This window comes from Sparus aurata, chromosome 22 (assembly GCF_900880675.1).
Source record: "Sparus aurata chromosome 22, fSpaAur1.1, whole genome shotgun sequence".
NCBI classification, from domain to species: domain Eukaryota; kingdom Metazoa; phylum Chordata; class Actinopteri; order Spariformes; family Sparidae; genus Sparus; species Sparus aurata.
Window position 1 is genome coordinate 8,131,176 of NC_044208.1, and position 19,872 is coordinate 8,151,047.

Consider the following 19,872-nt stretch of genomic DNA (forward strand, 5'->3'; position numbering starts at 1 on the left):
CCGTTCATGTGCGAGATTTGCTTCATATCACACTGCAGGAAAAATGTCCGTCTCAACAAGGAATTTCATCTTTATCCCCTCTAAAAACAACCTCTAGATCTTGCATCGGACAAAGTGGAAATTTCCACATTCAAAATGGTAGAATTGGTAGAATTTTCCCTTTCTTGTTTCTAGAAACATAAAGGAGAGATGGAGGGGAAATGATTGTTAAGGCGGACATTGTGTGTTTTTTTTCAGTGTAGCTTATGAAGCCTTGTGACCGCTGGCGTGTGTCTAGCGGGCTAATAGACTTCTCTGTACACCCTCTCCTGTAGAGACCGCTGCCACAGAAAGAGGCCCCAGTAAAGCATAACTGCTGTTTACAGATGCCTCCCAGAGTAAGAGATCCATTTATCCTTTATCCAATTATCCTTCTCTTCTGCACTGTCATCCTCCCCTCCCTCTTTAGTGGCGTCCGCACATCACAACTATCCATGTATGCTGCAGTATAATCTCAGTGGTGAACCTACATGTGGCAAATTCCAGACAAACAACCATCTGATGTGATTTGATGCATTTTATTACTTTCCCCCCCAAAATTATAATGAATCCCATATGAGAAGCTGCGACTTCCTTTTAAAGTGACAAGTCACATTTTAGAGTGTCAGGAACCTCTGCTTTGTAATTTCATCCTGATAATAATAGATGATGAACCCATACAAAGATTAACTGAAAAACCTAACTAACCTAAAATGTGACATGTCCAAGTCTCAGCTGAGACATGGACCTTTGAATTCCAATACAAATGAGATTCACATGACAAAGTAACAGTAAGTATTTAACAGGAAATATGTTGTTATTGCTCAAGTCACAGCTATGCTAACTGTTTTGGATCCACAAACCTGGTAGATGAGATGCTCTGGAATCAGAAATAATCTGGCTGGTTGAGTTAAACCACAGTTGACGGGACCCAGTGATAGAAGTGCAAATGTGTTAACACATCCTCATAGGCTGATTCCTAAAACTACATGACCAATGCAGTGTACCAACGATAGGCATACCAAACCTTTGCTGTACGCTGGCATTTTGGTTAGGTTTAGGAAAAGATCATGGTTTGGCTTGAAATAACTATGTTGCTATACTACAGCAGTAATGTAACTTCACATACAAATCACCTACCTTATGTATGTGATGTAACTTCAGTCCTTGAGTAAGTTAAAATATCTCTCAGTTGACTTTGGCTTTCCCACTGGACATAAGCAGTGGTCTCCTGGGTGAAAGTCTTGTACCATTCCAAACCTCCTCCCTTTTGCAGACTTATTGCTCTTTATACTACTTACCTCCTCCTTTACCGCCGTAATAACTGCTACCACCGCGAAAGGTCACCGCCTATCAAGAAATGTAAACATCTGTCATAGTCGTGGTTCTAAGAAAACCATAAATGTCAAATTGAAGTGTCACAGGGCACATTATGAAAGAAATGGACTGCAGTCTAAATAAAATAAACATTCCTTACCTTTTAAAAAGCATCCCATCTAGAAATGGTGTTATAAGACTGTTTTATTTCTTGTAATGGTGTCTATCTAGCCAGGATCAAGTAAGAAAATGTGACATTTTGCAACACTGTTGCAACATTCTGTTGAACAAAATAAGACAAATCATTCTGATTATTAAACTTAATTAAGACGAGCTATTGGACATCATATAAAATATCTATAAAATATGTGTATATTACCAAAAGAATGATATTTGATGATTTCACAAAATACTGGATTGCATTCAGTAAGAATTAATTTTTAAACCAAATTATAACATTTGTAAAAATGTACAACCTTTCTCAAATCTTTGCATGTGGTAACTAAGTTATGGTTAATGTTTGGAAAAGATTGTGGTTAGGGTTAGAAACCAAAACAAGGATTGTTAATCATTTTACTTCCCCCCTCGCTATAGACAAGGAACACTTCCTGCATTGGCAATGGACAGTGGGAACAGACATTTAACATGAGGTGCTGAACCAGACTATAGACAGTTTCTAGAGCTCTGAAACCACAAACTGTATAATAAATAAAATGGGTCTAAAATCGATCCTTGAGGGACACCATGAATAAAACTGTGTTCATCCAAACAAACGTATAATGACCTGTACAGTAAAACACTGAGGTTGAACTCAACCAATTAGATTGTTTCTGAAGCCAAAGCTGTTCCATCTCTGAGAAACCAAAACTTCCAGTCAGCTAGGTTGAATTCACAGTTGTGTCTCTGTCATCTGCCCATTAACCTCCCATTGGTTTTAAACATCCTGATTTTGTCTCCATATGCTAAACATTAACCTTCCATCTATCCACAAGCTAACCATCCCTCTCCTGATTTTTGCATGGTTTGGAGTTGCATTGTAGACCTTCACAGGCTGAAATATAGATATTAAAAAGGTAGTAAAGAAAGGAGTAGCTGAGCCATGCTTTCCTGATAGTGTTCCCTTCCCCCTTTCTGCCCCGCCTGTCCTCTTTCCCACAGTGTTTTATAGAAATTGATTGTCTATTAACACATACACATGTCTTCTAGTCCCTCTGATTGTTTGTTTCTTCATGGGTTTCTTTCCCCTCACAGGAGCCAATGAATGAACAGAACTTTGACACTTATGTGAGTACACTGACAGACATGTACACTCACCAGGACCAGTACCAGAGCCCGGAGAACAAGGCGCTGCTGGAGAACATCAAACAGGCTGTCCAGGGTATCCAGGTGTAGCCCTGACCGAGGCCGAAATAACAAATGCAAAGCAAAAACAACAACAAGAGAAAAAAAAGGTCAAAAAGAGGGGAATTGGTTGTTTTTTGCTGCTGTAATCTACCATAGTTATTTTATTTCTTCTGCTGTTATGCTCTCAACTCCATGGGTATCTCTTTTTTTTTATTATTATTTTTGATTGTCGTTGCCTTGCTTTGAAAAACAAATTACCAACGTTTTAAACATTCACGTTTTGTACATTTTCATATGATCTAATATAATGTGATGTACTGTTTATAGCTGCTAATGTATGCACATTCTAGTGTATATGTATGTATTTATTTATCGTAAGCTTGAATCATTTTTTTATTTTGATGCAATTTACATACATGAAAAAAATGGGCGTCACGGGTTTTACTGGGGGAGCGGAGCGGCGAGCGCGAGGAGCAATCATTTTCGAGAGGCTTTTTCTCGCGAGCCGCGAAGCTAGAGGTTGTTCAATGGATGTAAATTCATTCATTTTTGTAATGTTTGAAAAAGTGGACCGTGTGGACACTAATGTTACTGTAAATCTTTAGCTAAAATTATGAAGAAGAAGAAGAAGAAGAACCAATGCTAGAAGCGAGAAGATCTCAAACATCATGACACGGAAACTTACTGGTGCAAATCCCATCATCCCCTTCGGAGTTGTTTCGTTTCAACCTGTCCTGTTCTGTCGCTTTTTTTCTTTGTTGGTGCGGGGAAAACGAAAGCGGAGAGACCGATGGCTACGGAAAATGTAGGAGACAATCTGCCATTCTGAATTTTCTTTTGATCATCAACCTTGACTAGCTAATAGGACAACGTGTCAGCAATATTGGTATGATAATATTAAATCGTTTGTTTAGATATGGGATGCAATCTATATGAAAACATGTTTGGGTATATGCAATTTCTTATGAATAAAACTAGCAAAGAGCTGATAGATCTTTTTACTAACTATAAATGTATTGCGTTTTGTATAAACCTTTTACTACAATCATGTTTTAGGAATCTGACGCGGGTGAAAGGACTTTGGTTCTGTCATGTTCGACTTTGCACAGGGACACCTTTGTTTCCATGTTTTGATGTTTTTATTGTTGATTAAGAGGCTCTTGGCAGGCGAAAGGAATTTGTAGATATGATTTACCTTCCTTAAGGCTGATGGCTCCACTGGACTTACAGGGTCAAACGTCCCCATCCGTCATTTGTATATTGCACTCGTCCTGTAGAAAACGTCTTTCCAATCATGCATCTTATTGTCTGAGCCACAATGGGACATGATGCCAGACGACGTGATGACCAAGCAGCACTTTTTTTATTGTCTTTGATTGTTCTTGAAAAGATGAATGAAAACTAGAGCCAGCAGTCGTGATGCGATGTCTGTGCACTGAATCAAAAGACTGAGTATTTGATCTGAATCGGCCTTACGATGACATTCGGTCTGAAAATCAGTAGTACTGATGGAGTATGTTTTCTGAACACCGTCGATCATGCATGCACTTTATTGGAGTATGTCAAAGTATTATCATGTGGTAAATGAAGCAAAAACTGTACAGCGAGTTTGTGGAAACTGTGACTTCGACAAGACTTTGTGCTGGTGATTCCTGTTTGAAAGCGACCTGGAACAAATCTCACTGAGTTGACTTGCCGTTTAAAGGAAAACTCTCCCCCTGGTCCCCTGACACCGTTAACCCGCTCCACTCCGGTGTAGTCGTTAACCCATCGGAACCGATTTTAAAAGATCTGGCGAAAACAAGACGCTGAACCACGCTCGACAAGCTTCTGTCTGAATACCTTCCGTGGTTTTTTTAATTAAACGTCAGAAATGCTCCATTTTAGACCACCTGAAACATAATGTAGGAAATGAAAATAGTCAAACGTGAATGCATTGTTGCAGACTTGTTTCTCTTCCTCAGAAGAGAGGAGACAACTTAAACAACCCGTCTGCACAGTTAGAGTTATATCAGGCGTCCAGGGTTCTTCTAAACACCAGGTTGACTTATCTCTGCTTTTTTTTCTCTGCTCTCGGTCCAGTATTCCACGGGAAGGCAAAGCAAACAGTGCTAACGGGGAGTTTTCCTTTAAAGATGTTCCTTTCTTTGGACTTTTGCTGCAAAGCCTCATTCCCTGACTTCACATCTCTGTCCAAAGCTTTGTGTCTGCAGCTTCCTGCCAGTAAACTACTGCATTAGATAGACTGACAGCTTGTATTTTTTATTCAGTCAGTTATTCTTACTGAAACAAAGGAAATGGGAGTTAAAGCACAATTCTGCCACTTAAAGACAGTCAATAGACTAGATATTGTAATATCAGATGTAAAAGCTAAACTGTAACTATTTACATAGAGAATCTCAACACTAACATGTGACATGCTAGAATGCAAAAGAAATCCATATGAATATGTGAAATCATCCGTTTATGAAGATGTTGCAGTTTCTTTTGAGCGGTGCACTGAGAAGGGGTTTTTATACAACATTCATTTTCTCTCCTTTCACCCCTTTTTCTCTGCCACTCGCGGACTTTCAACAGAAGTTTTTCTTACCACATGGCATGGGTTTCGTTGGTATTTTTGCTGTATGTTTAAGGTCACGAGTTGCTACGTGATATTTTAATTTGACTTGTGAAGTTTGTACAATTTTTATCATGCTGGTGTCGGCATCTCTTGCTCTGAATAAATCTTGTGTTGCAACACTGCTCACGACCCGCTCTTGTTTTGAATGGAAAGCTGATGATCACTGCCGAATGTGCTTTTTCTCATCGTTTCGAGGCAAATGTTTTAAATAATTGCTATGATGATCAACTTATGAATCTTAAAATGTACTGCCGATTCATGGGCAGCCGTTAGACCCTTTTTTGAATTATTATTTTAGTAAACCCAACTTTTACTGTGTTGAAAATGCGCCAGTCTCTCCACTCGGGGCTCTTTTCAGAGCGCTGCAGCAGTGCTTCATTATCAAAACCAGTCTTCTTACTTATTGAGAGACTGCCTAGATAAATGAAACTCCTGACCACCTTTTCACTGCTACCTACACTGACACACATAGGCTGCAAACATTAAGGGGCAGGCAGCTGAGTGAAGGTGGGTCACGCACTGTTACCATAAAAAGCCCTGAACAAGTAGAGTAAACTAGGTAGGAAGAAGGGAAAGAGGAAAAGAGGAAGGTAAAAGAGACTAAAACAAAGGGAGAGAAAGAAAGGGATGAAATGAAGAGGAGGAACATGTGAAGTAAACAAAAAGGGATGAAGGCAGGGAGGAGCTCTACAGATTAAAATGTTGTATTGTTATCTCAAAATCTTAACTGTTGGTGCAGCTCTACCACTACATTAGATGATACAACTATGCATGTTATAATGGTGTGAGGTCATGATATCTATTATATAATCATTTTTTTAAAGTTATTTTCCATTGGAAATGTGTATTTTTTTCCCCCAAACAGTACAGTATATCATGAGTCACTGAATCAGTTAACATACTTTTAGCTTTTTTATATCTCCAAATATGTGATCTGGGGCACTTCCTCTGGATGAAATGACAAATACCTCTCGTAAAAGGTACCAGAACACGTGAAGTGACACATTTTTGATATTTAAAAAATAATGATATTTAAGTAAAATTGTCCCACTTACATTTTAAATGCTTCCTAAGCCTATGAGCAGATTAATACATCATCACAGTAGCCTAAAGTAGTGCTGGGTGTTTTTGACACATATCAGCATTTTTCTGGCCAAATGTTCATACAGTAAACAGGTGTGAGAGAGAGAGAGAGAAAACTAATCATAAGTTACCATCTTGGAGCCCGTCTATTCACACCTGGCATTAAATGCGTCTTGAGTGACCTCTTGTGATCAGATATCACCTCCCGACTCCATATGGAAATATACGCCTACATCACTGGAACAGAGACACACATTTTTTTATACAAATAAAGAAATATCTTCATGCATAACATGTGCCAAATTAATTAGCAGGCCTGAGCAGTTAAGAATGTGTTGCAGACAGCGTTTCAGAGAGTTTATACAGTTTCTCCTGATGCAACAAGTCTCAAAATTGAGCGTTTTTTTAAAGGGGGTTTGGTGACTTTCTCCACTTTCTTCTTTCTTCAAAAGAAGTAGCCTGTTGTAGCCTATAGTGTATACTGAGTCCTCAAACCTGAAAATCATTTCACATTTTTCCGGTTCCCTCGTCTCGAAGTCAATGGGTTGTTTTTAATGGATGTTTCAGTAAATGCCCTTGTTCTCCTCAGTACATGAGAGATGGACAGAGAAATGGAGAGGAGAGGAAACATTTCAGACGCCCTGGAGAGAAGAATTTTCATTACTTATGAAAAGTTTATGCAACGTCCATTCTTCTGTTCATCACAGGGGTTGCTCCATGTCAATTTCCCATTGAGGGGCTTATAAACATAGGGTTGTGTTGTGTGTTAGCATTTGCTAATTGGCAAGACATTGGGCAAGACGTCGACCAAATGCAGATGTCTGGCCAACGTCTTCCCACTCAACAAATGCTCCCCGTACTATGTCTTTACAGCGTGAATAATATTAGTTGGGTCAGCAGCGTCTGCAATATGTATGTGTGCTATCTGGGGAATTAATGTAAAGTGCTAAATAGAGAGGTTGCAAATTATTGTGTTGTGTTTTCTGCGACAGAAAATTAAAAATAAAATTATTTGATTAAAAATCTGATGCATTTAGCTTATTATTTGGTTATTTTTGTTATTATAATGGCACCAGAATGCAGGAAACATGGTCAATTTTCCGTATTATGGGGTCTCTAGGTTGACAAGTAATGTGAGTACTGAATAAAAACAAAACAGGGTTCTTCACCTTTGTTAAAAAGAGTTCAGGTAAATCGGTAGGTAATGATAAATGTACATGAATAAGTTAACGTGTGCAACACGATATGGACGGTAGAGGGCGCACATTTGGCGCCATCGCTCTGCCAGTTTTCCCTCCATCGTTGTATTTCCGGGTCAAAAACACGCCCCTTCCGTTCTGCAAACCGCCTGTGAATCACGACGTAAACAAACACCGCGGTACCGTGGCGCTTCTTTCAGAATCCTAACTGTTCCAAACGGGGCTCGGATGTACCGTTAGCCCGGCTCGGCTCGGTTTGGGTGGAGGAGTATCGGTTAGCATGGTGAAGTGTGTTGTCTCTGGGTGTCCGAACCGCGTGGTGACCGTTAACAACCGGGGGGTCCACAACCGACCGCCGAAGAGGTTCTTTAAGTTCCCCACAGACCCAGCGCGAGTCAAGGTGAGTTATGGAGAAATGAGAGGACCACAAACTCAGACAGGCTCGTGTAGGAGGCGCTTTTACTTGAATAAATGGTTCCTTCTTTTATCCGCTTCTTCCCGGCTAGCTAACTTCATGCTAACATGTATTAGCTAACACAACGACCTGTACTTAAAGGAGCAATTTACACACATCAGTGGCATGCTTCGGCTCATCTTCTAAGTTAACCAACACTGTAACTTAGTAATGAGCAGTTTTTAAATCAGTTAATGAATTGATTAAAGGTCCATGGAGTGGTTAGTTTCAGTCCATTTCTAGGCAACAACTTTTAATCAACAACAACGACAGTCTGAACTGACACCTGACCTGTCTTGTTTTAAAGATATCAGTGCTGGGAGAAGTGCTGACATGTTTTATTTAAACAAAGACATGCAACCACTCAAAATTTTCCGAAAACGCACATAAATGCTAGCGACAACTTGTATTTAAATTGTACTGAAATGATGAAGGTAGCAAAAAATCTACTTCATACTTTGGTGTTGCATTTTCAAGATTACATTAAACATCATCTTTTTTTTTTTTTTTTTTGCTAAATGCAGAACACTGAGAAAGAGGAAGGAACACCTTATGTATCCCATTTTAACAAAAAAAAGTAATCAGGTTTAAATCTGAATCAAACTCAAAAAATAAGCTTGTCTGCTAAATATTGAGTCAATGCCGCTCCATAGACCAAACCATAAAGTGTATCTTTGGATCGACGACAGTGAATGGAAACACTACTGATTTGTTCAGTTTAAAGAACTCAAAGAATCACTTGCATAGTGATGCTATTTTGTGAAAAGAGCAGTAGTCATTCCTAAAATACCGTTGCAATTCTTATATCGAAGTCGAGCTTATTGGGTCAAAAATATTGTTGTGTTCGATTTTGTCGACCTATCCTGGCATTAATGATATTTCAGAATCTTGAGGAAAATATCACACATTGGGATATGGCCTAAACATATTTTGATATTATTGTAAGGTCATGCAAAAGAAAAGAAAGTGTTTCTGTGATGTGTCAGTAGATTTCATGATATTCATGACGTCCTTTCCTGCACCTTCTAAAGGCTCTAAATTGTTTAATTGGGGCCCCAAACTGTAGAAAAACATGACTGCAGTGTTTGTTGACGTCAGGGACGATCTGTAATCTGAAATGGAATCAGAAATCAGAAAAGCTAGTAAACATCTGTAAACGTCCAGCGTACATTCATACAGCAGACAGCAGTAACACTGGTGATGATCTTGTTCAGGTATGGCTGGCGGCTCTGAGGGAGACGGACAAGCAGGAATCGACAGAGCAGCATTTAATCTGCGAAGACCACTTCCTGCCGGAGGACATCTCCAAAAATGGGGTCAACAGCGACGCCATTCCCATCATGCCCCCCTGCCTGGACGGGCCCATGGGCATGATCAGCCCCTGGGGAGCAGAGTCATCTGAGGAAGAGGACCAGTGGGGTGGTGGAAATGATGATGATGTTGAGGATGATGCTCCTGCTTATGTGGAACCTCTGGCACCAGAACCTCCTCCTCCAATAGAACCTCCTGCAGTGGATCCACCACAGCAGGTCAGAAAAACGGACTTAACGTGTATTTTCACCCAAAATATTCATGAAAATGCCTGATAAAACTCCTGTAACCAATGATTTTTCTTTTTTTGATAAATTAATGCTCCCTCTGAACATCTGTCAAATAATCCAGTATTTCCAGCTTTAAACCTGCTCCGTTTTACTTTCCAAATTTTAGATTCCAGCTGCTGAGAAGCCTTCAGAGGCCAGGACAACCAGGTAAACAAACCTCTCTGCTTCTGCAGGTTTCTGTAAAGATCCTGACAGAAAAAGACAAATTTGACTTTGTTGAGTAAGATGTTTTCTTTCCAGCGTCCACCCTGATCAGAAGAAAGAGGTGAACCAGACAAAGCGAGTCAACCACAGACAGGGTGCGTGCTTCTCTCTTTTAACTGACACATTTTTCAGGGGTTTTGCTGTAACAACTGTTTGCAACAAGATCTCGTTATAGAACCACAACAGTTTGGAGTTTGAATCAGAGGATGATGGATAAATACACAATTTGTTTTGTTTTTTAGCTCTAACAGTGTCTTGTGTTGTACCCAGATGTGTCCCTGGGTGTGCTGACGCGGCGTTTCATGGACCTAATGCTGGCAGCTCCCGACAACTCGCTGGACATCAGGCAGGTGATCAGCGACATGCAGTGCCGCAGGAGGCGTATCTATGACATCATCAACATCCTAGAAGGCATCAGCCTCGTCGAGAGGCAGTCGGCCAACAAGTTCAAGTGGATGTGAGTGAACAGATGAAAGCATGTGGTTGCATTATCATCCACTGTGCGTGTTCCATTAATATTTTGGGGTTTTATGAACTCAATTTTACACAAAAATAGCTTTTATATGTTTTCAAAGAATTATAAAATAATGATAACATAACTCAGAGAAGACAAGTTACTTGCAGGTATCCCCTCTGGCTCTGTTTTTTGATTTCTTTGTAGGCTGAATGATGCTTTGTTAAAATAATAATCACATCACTGTTTCGCGAACGAGCCAGAGATATTGTTATCTTGAATCATACCAAGCTCCACTTACTATCCTTCCTATCTTACTACTTTTCACTCAGTCTGTCCTCCATCAGTGAATGGAGTTTGCTCAGTTGTCATCAGATGGCTCCAGGTTTTCGTGGGACTGTAATTATATTATTGAGATTGTAATCGTTACGTTAAAGCGGCTGTCTTCCTGTCGTCTGCCCAGAGGAAAGCAGCAGATCTCCAACTTTCTGTGGAACGACCAGGAGATGTTCGAGAGAGAGATGGAGAGCCTGAAGCTGGTGGAGGAAACCCTGGACACCCTCATCAAAAGGTGCGCTCAGCAGCTCTTCGACATGACCGACGACACGGAGAGCGCTGCATATCCTTTCACATCAAACCCAGTTTTAGATGAGCAGTAGCGCTGCTGCTAATTGAGTTCATAAGTTCGTAACCTGAACTTAAAGAACATGCAAGTCAATGGTTCTTGGTTAAGTCTTGCATTTCCATAAAGGTTAAATCAGGATGTTTCAATTGGATGTCGTTGGAAGTTCTCAATTCAGGAAATGTTGTCTTTTTTATTTGGTGTTTAGTTGGACGGTGAACCTCAGTTTTGGGACAGACGATATTGGAAAAGACAGTGTATATATTGATTTTCCTTCAGGTTTACATATGACTTTTAATCATCAGTATCATTGTTAATATTTGCACCACTGGCTCCAGCAGACCGAACATAGTGAAGCATGAAGCTGCCGAAGAAGCAGATTTTTCCATCTGGAGTTAGTGGAAGCCAATACCAGAGCTAGAGGAGAGTGAATACTGGACTTGACATGGAATGAATGCTAAGTTTTCTCCGTACCTGTTTTAGGTGTAAAAAAGTTCTGTCTGCCAAAAGTTTTCCATGTTGTCTTTATTAGATTAGTGATGTGTTTACAGCTTGCTTTACTGCCCCCAAGTGGCCAAAAGATCAGTCATTGCAAGTGTAAATCAAACTGCTAAAATCTGCCAGCGATGGTTTTGATCCAGTTTTCATATGACATTTTATTTTAATGACTTGGATTTATATATCACATTATGCACCAAGACGACAGATGAGGACGGAGAAACAGGGTTTCAACCACAAGTTCTAAACCATCAATTAACCCAGAATGCAGAATGTATTTAGATGTATATTTTTGATAAGGGAGCTAACTACTAAGCAGGTTTACCTTAACGTTCCCCTCACGTCGGCCTATGTGACCTACGAAGACATCCGCCGGCTCGCAGCCTTCCAGGAGCAGACGCTGTTCGTCGTCAAAGCTCCAGAGGAAACCAAACTGGAGGTTCCTCCGCCCAAAGAGGTAGAACAACCAACCTTTTATATGACAATATAAATGTGCTCTTTGTTTATTTTTGGAATAAAATGTGTTTTTGTTTTTCAATACTGAATTGTCTCGGTTACGTATTTAAGAAAATCTTTAGATAAACAGATACTTCATGTTACTTTAGTTGATATGTATGGATATGAGACAGTAGAAATTAAATATTATGTAATATGTTGATAACACAGATTTTATTTCATGTAGGTAATACATACCTGTAGCTGATGCATTGAGAAGGTAGACAGAATAAAAGTTTCATCATATTGACTTGGGTTGTGTGTGTGTCTTTGTGTTTGTGTTAACACAGGACTGCATCCAGGTCCACCTGAAGGGGGAGAGGGGTCCCATCATGGTGCTGACCTGTGATATCGGGGCAGGAGACGTGAGTGGGGAGAAGAGCAGCTGCTTCTTAACGCTGGAGGAGAGCCGCATAAAGACGACCACGCTGCACACAGGTAACAAAGCAAAGTCATACGGGCTCGTAAAGTCTGAATGTTTATAAATTAGAGTGGAGTGGAGGGTGTGATTTCACAATTAAAATAAACCTCTTTTATGATCTTATAAGAATTTTTTTTTTTTTGCTCCACACTGATGCAACACATCTGTAATGAGCTGAACTCAGCTGATAAGTTTGGTATTTTATTTCATTGTGTTGGCGCTGTTGTTGTTGCAGATTCCTCGAGTCGACAGAGCGCCATGCAGAGCACGTAGCAACCAGCAGGCGGCAGATATCCCCACAGTTCAGACACAACCTGGAGTAGCTACAGAACTTTGATGAGATCACCTCCAGGTACCAGACGGGTCGAATGTTGCACAAAGTGTCCATTAAAGAGATTTCAGCTGACGACATCAGTAGCACTCAGCTGATGGTTGTTTATATCAGAAACACCAAAATCATCAACTCCAGACCGAGCAGGGGCAAATGATGATGACTTGACAAGGAAAACACTTCACAAGGATCATTTTAATTTGCACCTCTGCAAACCTTTTTTTTTTTTTTTCTTTCACTGAGCTCCTGGAGAGGACGGTCCCGTTCAGCCCGGTCAGTCTGCTGGGCTTCTCGCAGGGAATTAATGTAAACGGTGAAGAGGATGACGACAGTCTGAGTGGGATGTTTTGAGCTTTATGTTAACAGAGAGTGAAGGAGCTCTGTGCCTCTGGACTGCAGAGAGCTGCAGTGTTTCAGGACACTTTGTATTATATCTCATGATCATGTCCTGACTTATACAATGTTGTATTATATTTTACTTTTCTTTGTACTCTGATTAAAAAAAAAAAAATCTTGGTTTGAACTTAATGTAATGGGGAATACACTGTTAATAAATGAAAGACACTGTAATCAATTAAAAAAAAAACTTGTATGAAACTTAGCAATGAGTGTTTCCTGTCACCAGCCTGCAGTATTATATGAAAGGGCGCTGTGTAGAAATTCAAACTCAGAATTTTAAAATTTACAATATTAATGAGGTAATAATCCAAACTTAGAAATATTCATGTTTTCTATAAGTGAATAAACAAGCTGTTCTCAGAGTAAACCAGGTCCGCAGCGCACTGAAGCCAGAAAGGTGGCAGGGTCCGCCAAATATAAACAAAGTATAACAGAATTAAACAGTTTTTAATGAGTTTGTTTAGGCATAATATATGAATATATATATATAAAAAAGATGATTAAGATCTTTCTCTTCTGATTCAAATTTTATCCCCCACAACTATGCAGTGCGTACGTTTGAATCCCTGAAGCAGCAGGAGAATAATGGGAAATCTTGACTATTTTGGCGCAGTGTTTACAGATATTATGTTGGACCCTGCACACCTCAGAGGTGACCTTTGACCTCTGTGGCTCAACCTGCCAACAGACTCCGTCCCTCCATGTATGGTTAAATGAATGACTTATTAAATGGAAACATAAACTTCATTTTAAACAGACAAGAGGAAGGATTCAAATCAGGTATTTTTATCACGATTTCATAAATTAAAATGCACATTTAGCTCAATTCTGAAATTCACCAGACTGAAATGACATCAGCAGAAAGTATGAGAAAGTATTTAAAAAAAATCAGATCCAGGCTGCCACCAAGTGGACAGACTGCTTCACTGCAGCAGGATGGACAGGAAAAGAGAGACTCATACAGTTTCTCCTGAAAGAAAACCTGATTCATGAATTTAAAAACATGTTTATTTGCAGTCAGAACAGTAAGAGAACTAACTAATACACTCAGGGAATATAAAACAAAGGGAGACATGCATGTTTTTTTTATTTTCTCACTGTATTTGTGTCTCCACGTTCGACTCTTACAGACATGCATGAAAAAGAGGCTGCTTTCCGCTCAGGAACATCCTGAATATGGAACAGAGTAATAGAGGAAATTATGCTTGATTACTCTCATTTTGCCTGTGGACAGGAACATTATGGCTGCCAGGCACAGTGTGGGCACGTGTGTGCTTGTGTGTGTGTATTTCCCATGAGTGCCACCACAACATCCAAACCGCAAGTCGAACCCGTGCAGGCCAAAGGCTCTCCTCCATCCCTCACTATGTCAGAAAGACCCCAGAGATACCTTGAGCCATCATATATTTTAGATTGTAGGTTTTATAGTTTCAAAAATGACGCTTTCATCCAGGACGGTCTCATACTGACAGTGACAGAAGCAACCAACCAGAAAGACTGAGAGTAATCAAAGACAGTATGGCAGGGAGGGACTGATGACAACCAGGCAGGCGACATAACATGACTCTGAGCATTTTGCCACATCTATTAGTTTAATCAGTATTGTAGATTTTTAAGAAAGATTGATGAAAGAAAGCCTTTAATAAAACTGATCAGAGCTGCGGGCGCTTAATCGAGCCATTCAGCACAGCAATGCCAAGTGCTGCTAAGAGCTATTTGCTAAGTTTTTGTAGCATCACCACATTAATGTTGGTAGATTTGAATGTCTTCTCCTGAGTTTCTCCAGGCAGGAGATGACCAGAGCTTGCACCAGGAGAGGCGTTGCGTCCTTCGTGAGGAAAGACTGCATCCTGCGGACATTGTAGAGGGCGAATCTGCATCTTTATAACTGTGTCACCCCAACAGCGTAATCGACTGCGGCAACGATGCCATAATCATCATCATCATCATCATCATCATCTGCATCATCATCAGCACCATAATCGTCACCATCATCATCAACTGTAGCAGCAACAGTATAAGTAGCAGTAACATTAGCAACAGCTTCAGCAGAAAAAAGCAAAAGTCATACTTGACACACGTTCTTTTAAGGCAGTGAGTCGTTTCGTCCGCACTTTGAGCCTTCTAGCCGCTGTGTTGACATCATCACCAATATTTGTCGACAAGGCAAATGATTCTTCTGTGCAAACAGAGCATACGTACCACGAACTCCCTCACTGGTGAAAGGGACAGCTCTCTCATCATCTGTGTTCCAATCGCCATCGTAGTGGTCAGAGAAATCACTATCGTCATAGCTATCGGCGCCATCTTTACGTTTGAACATTTTTCTAGGAGGGGCCATGATAACAACTGATAAACCATGACCTTAACACGCCGAGAGAGACAGGAAGGTCTTCTGCCCCTCGAGCTTTTTGTGCAACGACAACTTGGTTCCAGGGGCTTTAAGATAACCCAGTCGTCCTGAATTTCATTTTTGGGTCTTGAGATCTATACAAACACGCAAAAGAGTTAGTTAGTTAGTATGGTTATAATTAAGAAATATTGATTACTTCTAGTTTAAAAACAAAACATTGTTTTACCATCTGTGTCTTTTTGGTCCTCAATAGTAGGGGTGTGCCAAAATATCGATACTACGATATATCGCGATATTTCGTCTTGAGGTACGTTATCGATACACTGGTGCCAAATATCGATATTTAAAAATGTAAAAAAAAAAAAAAAAAAAAATTATTTATTATTTATTTATTTATTTTTTTTTTTTTGGCCCACCACCACCACCCCTCTTCGGAGGACAGCTTCATCTTTATTCAAACATCGGTATACAAATAAAATTTAAAAAATGGTTTAAGCAGCTCTGAAACCCACACATATAGATATTTAATGATAGTTGTAGTCAGTGTGTTTGTTAAGAAGAGACACTGTGCAATATACTCTTTGTTTACTTGGCTGTCATTCATGTGAAATTGATTGACAATGTTTTGTAATTCCTGTGAAATGGATTCAGTGCAGTCAATAAATTCTGAATTTCTTCAGTGACACAGATATCGTGATGTATCGTGGATGAAATTTCTTGCAATATATCGATTATCGCAGAATCGCTGTATCGTGATATTATCGTTATCGTGGGCAAAATATCGTGATAGTATCGTATCGTGAGGTACCTGGTGATACCCAGCCCTACTCAATAGCTCTTAATGCCTTTCCACAGGGTCAAGATGATTCATTCTGTGGCTGTTCTGGTGCATATGAAGATCCATTAGCTGGCCTGGCAGTCACTGTAAATAAAAGAATAAATCAAAAATACAGCTTGATATATTCAACCATGCAAGTAAAAATTGATAACTAAATAAAATTCATCACATACTCTGTTGCTGTGTCTCAATTCAGGGTCTGCATCCTTTGAAGGACCCGGCCTTTGAGGTCTTCGGAGAAACCTTGTTAACCGCGTCAGCTGCTGTTAAATGGGACGGTCTAGCCTTTGGAGCATTTCCTGGTTGCGTCACCAGGCCCAAGAAAGTGACGATCTACGCCTCGCGATGTCGCCATTTTCTCTCTTTCTTTCTTCTTTTCCGGGCGCGCAAAGAATCTTGGGATATGTATTGCTTTGTTAGTAAAACAAAAAGTACAACTGTGGCAAAAGTGTGAGGACCCAAACGCAGGACACACAATGTCAGCTTTAATCACAAAGTCCATATTGTAAAGAACAGAACAGACAAAAACAGGGCTGGGGCAAATCCCAAAAGAACCAAAGAGAAATACACAAAAACAAAGCAGAAGCCCGGGGGAACACAGGCAGGAATCCAAAAACACGAGGAGCAACACAGAAACACCGGTAACAAAACAGACAAACTGAGAGAAAGGAGGGAAAACAAGCTCTTAATTACACCGGAGGCTAATCAGGAACGGTTGAAATGAACCAGGACAATCACAAGGGAGGGAAAACAAGAGAACGACAGGAGGTAACGCAACATGACACATGAGGATGAAACTGACAAAAACAAAACCAACGTCGGCAATATTAAATGACAGACTGAGCAAACTCCCAGAATGTCAGAGAACAGGGTCCTTTTCCACGAAGCAACTCTGTCCCGCCAACATGTTTCCCGTCAGCCTCATCAGCTCACCACACATTAAGGGCTTTGCGAAGGGGTTAAAATAACACCAGCAGGCAGAGGTTCAGGCTCGACCGTTTTTTCCCACATGTGTTTTTTTAAATCATAATTGCACCAAAACCAGAAAAACGCCCCTTCTCTGAAGTGCTACTCGCAGGACTTTTACAGTGTTTTCATTCTGTTTTCATGAGGTTTGGTGACTCTGGGAGTTCCTGCTGCGACGCTTTGAAGCTCAGAAAACACACCGAGAACATGTCGGGACACACTTGGCAGCGGCTTTTCTGGCATCACTTGAGGGAAAGTAACCGATCTGCATGTAACATGGAGACGGGCGGCTTCCTACTGGTTTGGCACACATTTCAACTTTTATTGGAGTTTTCGGAGCTCAGTCTTCTAGGAAAAAGGTAGGAGGAGAACGATGATGTAGGAGATGTGGATTTTGGATGTTGTATTGGCCTCAATTTCAGTCTAAATCTAAAAACGGAGAAGGTGTTTTTATGTAAAAGCTGGATATTCACGTTTTTGACTTTGTGTGTGTGTTAAAGTAACAGATCACCCAAAAATAAAAATTCAGTTGTTATCTCCTCCCCCTCACGCTGATGGAAAGTCAGATGATGTTTCGTCGACAAACAAATCATTTCTGGAGCTTCATGAACTGAAGAAGCTGGAGGCTTGTTTTAAAATGTAGAACGCGAAACTGCTGGGCCACAAGAGCAGGTTCTTCATACTGAATTTTCAAATGATCTACAGTGCATTATTGACATGTGTTCATCATTGTTGCATTCCATGTATAAAGTTTTTCCTTTTTCAGGTGCTGCACTGGCTCATTTGCATCGATGTGTGTTGCTTTTATTTCTTTTATTTTATTAATGTTTCTAAAATACCCTGTGACAGAATGTTAGATAGATTAGAGATGATTTAGTCTGCAGACCAACACTTAATATCCCACTGGTACTGTATAGTAATACTCTCACTTACCCCTGAACAAGTCAAGATGATCTGAAAACAGTATGCAATTAGTAAAGAAAACAATCAAAATGGGGAAATCTTTTGTCTTTTTATGTCATTCATTTGATTGTTTATCTCATAATTTGTCTCTTTATTTAATTATTTGACTTTTATCATGATTTTGACATTCATTCTTCAAAGTCTTTTTTTTTAACTGGTGGAAAAGGGCTTCCACAGGACGCGGCAGGGCTTCCTAAAGTCTCTCATGTATTAATTTATCTCTGCGTCTAACGTCAGTTATTTTAGACCCCACAAAGTGAAGATTTGAAGTGGAGCTCTTGTAGCTCTGCTGCACACACACTAATCCCACAGTTTACATCTGTCAATTGAAATAAACTTAATTGGCATGAATGAAGTTACACTGTCAGCAAATTTAAATGACATATTATTGAATGACCACATTTTACACAAGAAAAACTGTATTAATCAGTTTACGGCATAGAATCTCTGTCACTCGATCACCCGTGAAACAGAACATTGACCAAAGCTATATAAGATGCAGGCCTCATTCATTTTTCATTCACAAATTAAACTTGACACAAGTTGACCTGTCACGGACCTGTTGATGGAAAGTTGAAATCTTCGAAACCTGATCGACTGGAAGACTTCATTACAGACACACATGTTGGATTATTCCTGATCACCTGAAGACTTTTTCTCAAACAAACCTTTTGGATTACTGACCTTGATGACAAATACTGCAAAGTGAACCACCTTTGAATTGAAACTCTCGCCAAAAAGCAACCGAGGCTTTATTTGTGATTGAATACGAGTCAAACCTTTGTGTAAATGCATAATTACGACGAAAGAGGCACTTTTAAGATTTACCGTAGTTTCGTTTTCGGGCAAGCTAATTTTCAATGGGGTGCAGGGGCTAGCATCAAAATCGCTATTTTTAAAACACTAAGAAGGCTCGACACAACATGAAACTTTGCTCGTAGTATCACCAGCGTCTCTACACATGAACATGAGCATTGAGAACATTGTTTGTGTACACAGAGTTTATGAAAAAGAAGGTTTTTGGACAACTCAAGTTAGCAGTAGCACCTCCGGCGCGCCGCCGTCATGGCAGACAAAGTGTCGATCCCCGAGTGCGACCTGACAGGTAGGAGGTCCACCGTTGCTCTCCTGCCTGTTAGGTCGCACTCGGGGATCGACACTTTTTGCATCTGTTTCACTTTCACTTCAAATTTTACTTTACTTCGAGATAATCAGTTTCCAAGATTTTTTTGAAGTAAAGTCACTTTGTCACATTTTACAGTGTAGAGTTAAAAATAAAAATAGTCATCATGTAGACTGGCTCCTTCCAAAGTGTCATATTACTATAGAAATGTCATATTTGAGTATTGTTATTGATGCATTATCATGTAAACAGAATTCATGGTTGAATGTTGTAGACTCTCCAGATGTGTTTTAATCCCACAGACGTGACAGCGGCTCATTGAAAGACTTATTATAATTTATTGTGAGGGGAAATCCTGACACCTGGTGGACACATGACACCATCGCAGCTCGTCTAACCACCTGTTCTGTGTGTGTTTGAGTCTCCGGTGTAACAGAGTGCCGGTGGTGAGGCTGCCTGAAGGCTTCCACCAGAACCTGCAGTGTGTTGGAATAATGTACGTAACACACACATGAACGCAAGCAAACAAACAGTGCACACAGCTATAGAGCTTCAGTCTGCATCATCAC

General features: G+C 40.1%; 2 protein-coding genes across 15 annotated transcripts in view; both read left to right on the top strand.

Annotated features, from left to right (window-relative positions):
* The window catches only part of myt1la (myelin transcription factor 1-like, a), an 83,057-nt gene extending 77,636 nt beyond the window's left edge, over positions 1–5,421 (top strand). For 9 of the 13 annotated variants that reach the window (XM_030405091.1, XM_030405092.1, XM_030405101.1 and 6 more), the window contains 2 exons: positions 315–377; positions 2,587–5,421. In XM_030405091.1, the coding sequence (XP_030260951.1) occupies positions 315–377; positions 2,587–2,727 (204 nt within the window). In that variant the 3' untranslated portion in view covers positions 2,728–5,421. The remainder of the gene's footprint in view (positions 1–314; positions 378–2,586) is intronic. The other 4 variants (XM_030405098.1, XM_030405102.1, XM_030405097.1 and 1 more) reach the window with 3 other exon arrangements.
* Positions 5,422–7,690: 2,269 nt separating this feature from the next.
* e2f6 (E2F transcription factor 6) lies at positions 7,691–13,236 on the top strand. 2 transcript variants are annotated; one of them, XM_030404242.1, is made up of 9 exons: positions 7,691–7,981; positions 9,250–9,564; positions 9,743–9,783; positions 9,862–9,935; positions 10,111–10,297; positions 10,758–10,913; positions 11,757–11,871; positions 12,200–12,347; positions 12,566–13,236. In XM_030404242.1, the coding sequence occupies exons 1-9, from the start codon at positions 7,862–7,864 to the stop codon at positions 12,601–12,603; spliced, it is 1,194 nt and encodes a 397-aa protein (XP_030260102.1). In that variant the 5' UTR covers positions 7,691–7,861; the 3' UTR covers positions 12,604–13,236. The 2 variants fall into 2 exon arrangements, with proteins under 2 accessions (XP_030260102.1, XP_030260103.1); XM_030404243.1 differs by having other exon boundaries at positions 9,877–9,935.
* The last annotated feature ends 6,636 nt before the right edge of the window (positions 13,237–19,872 follow it).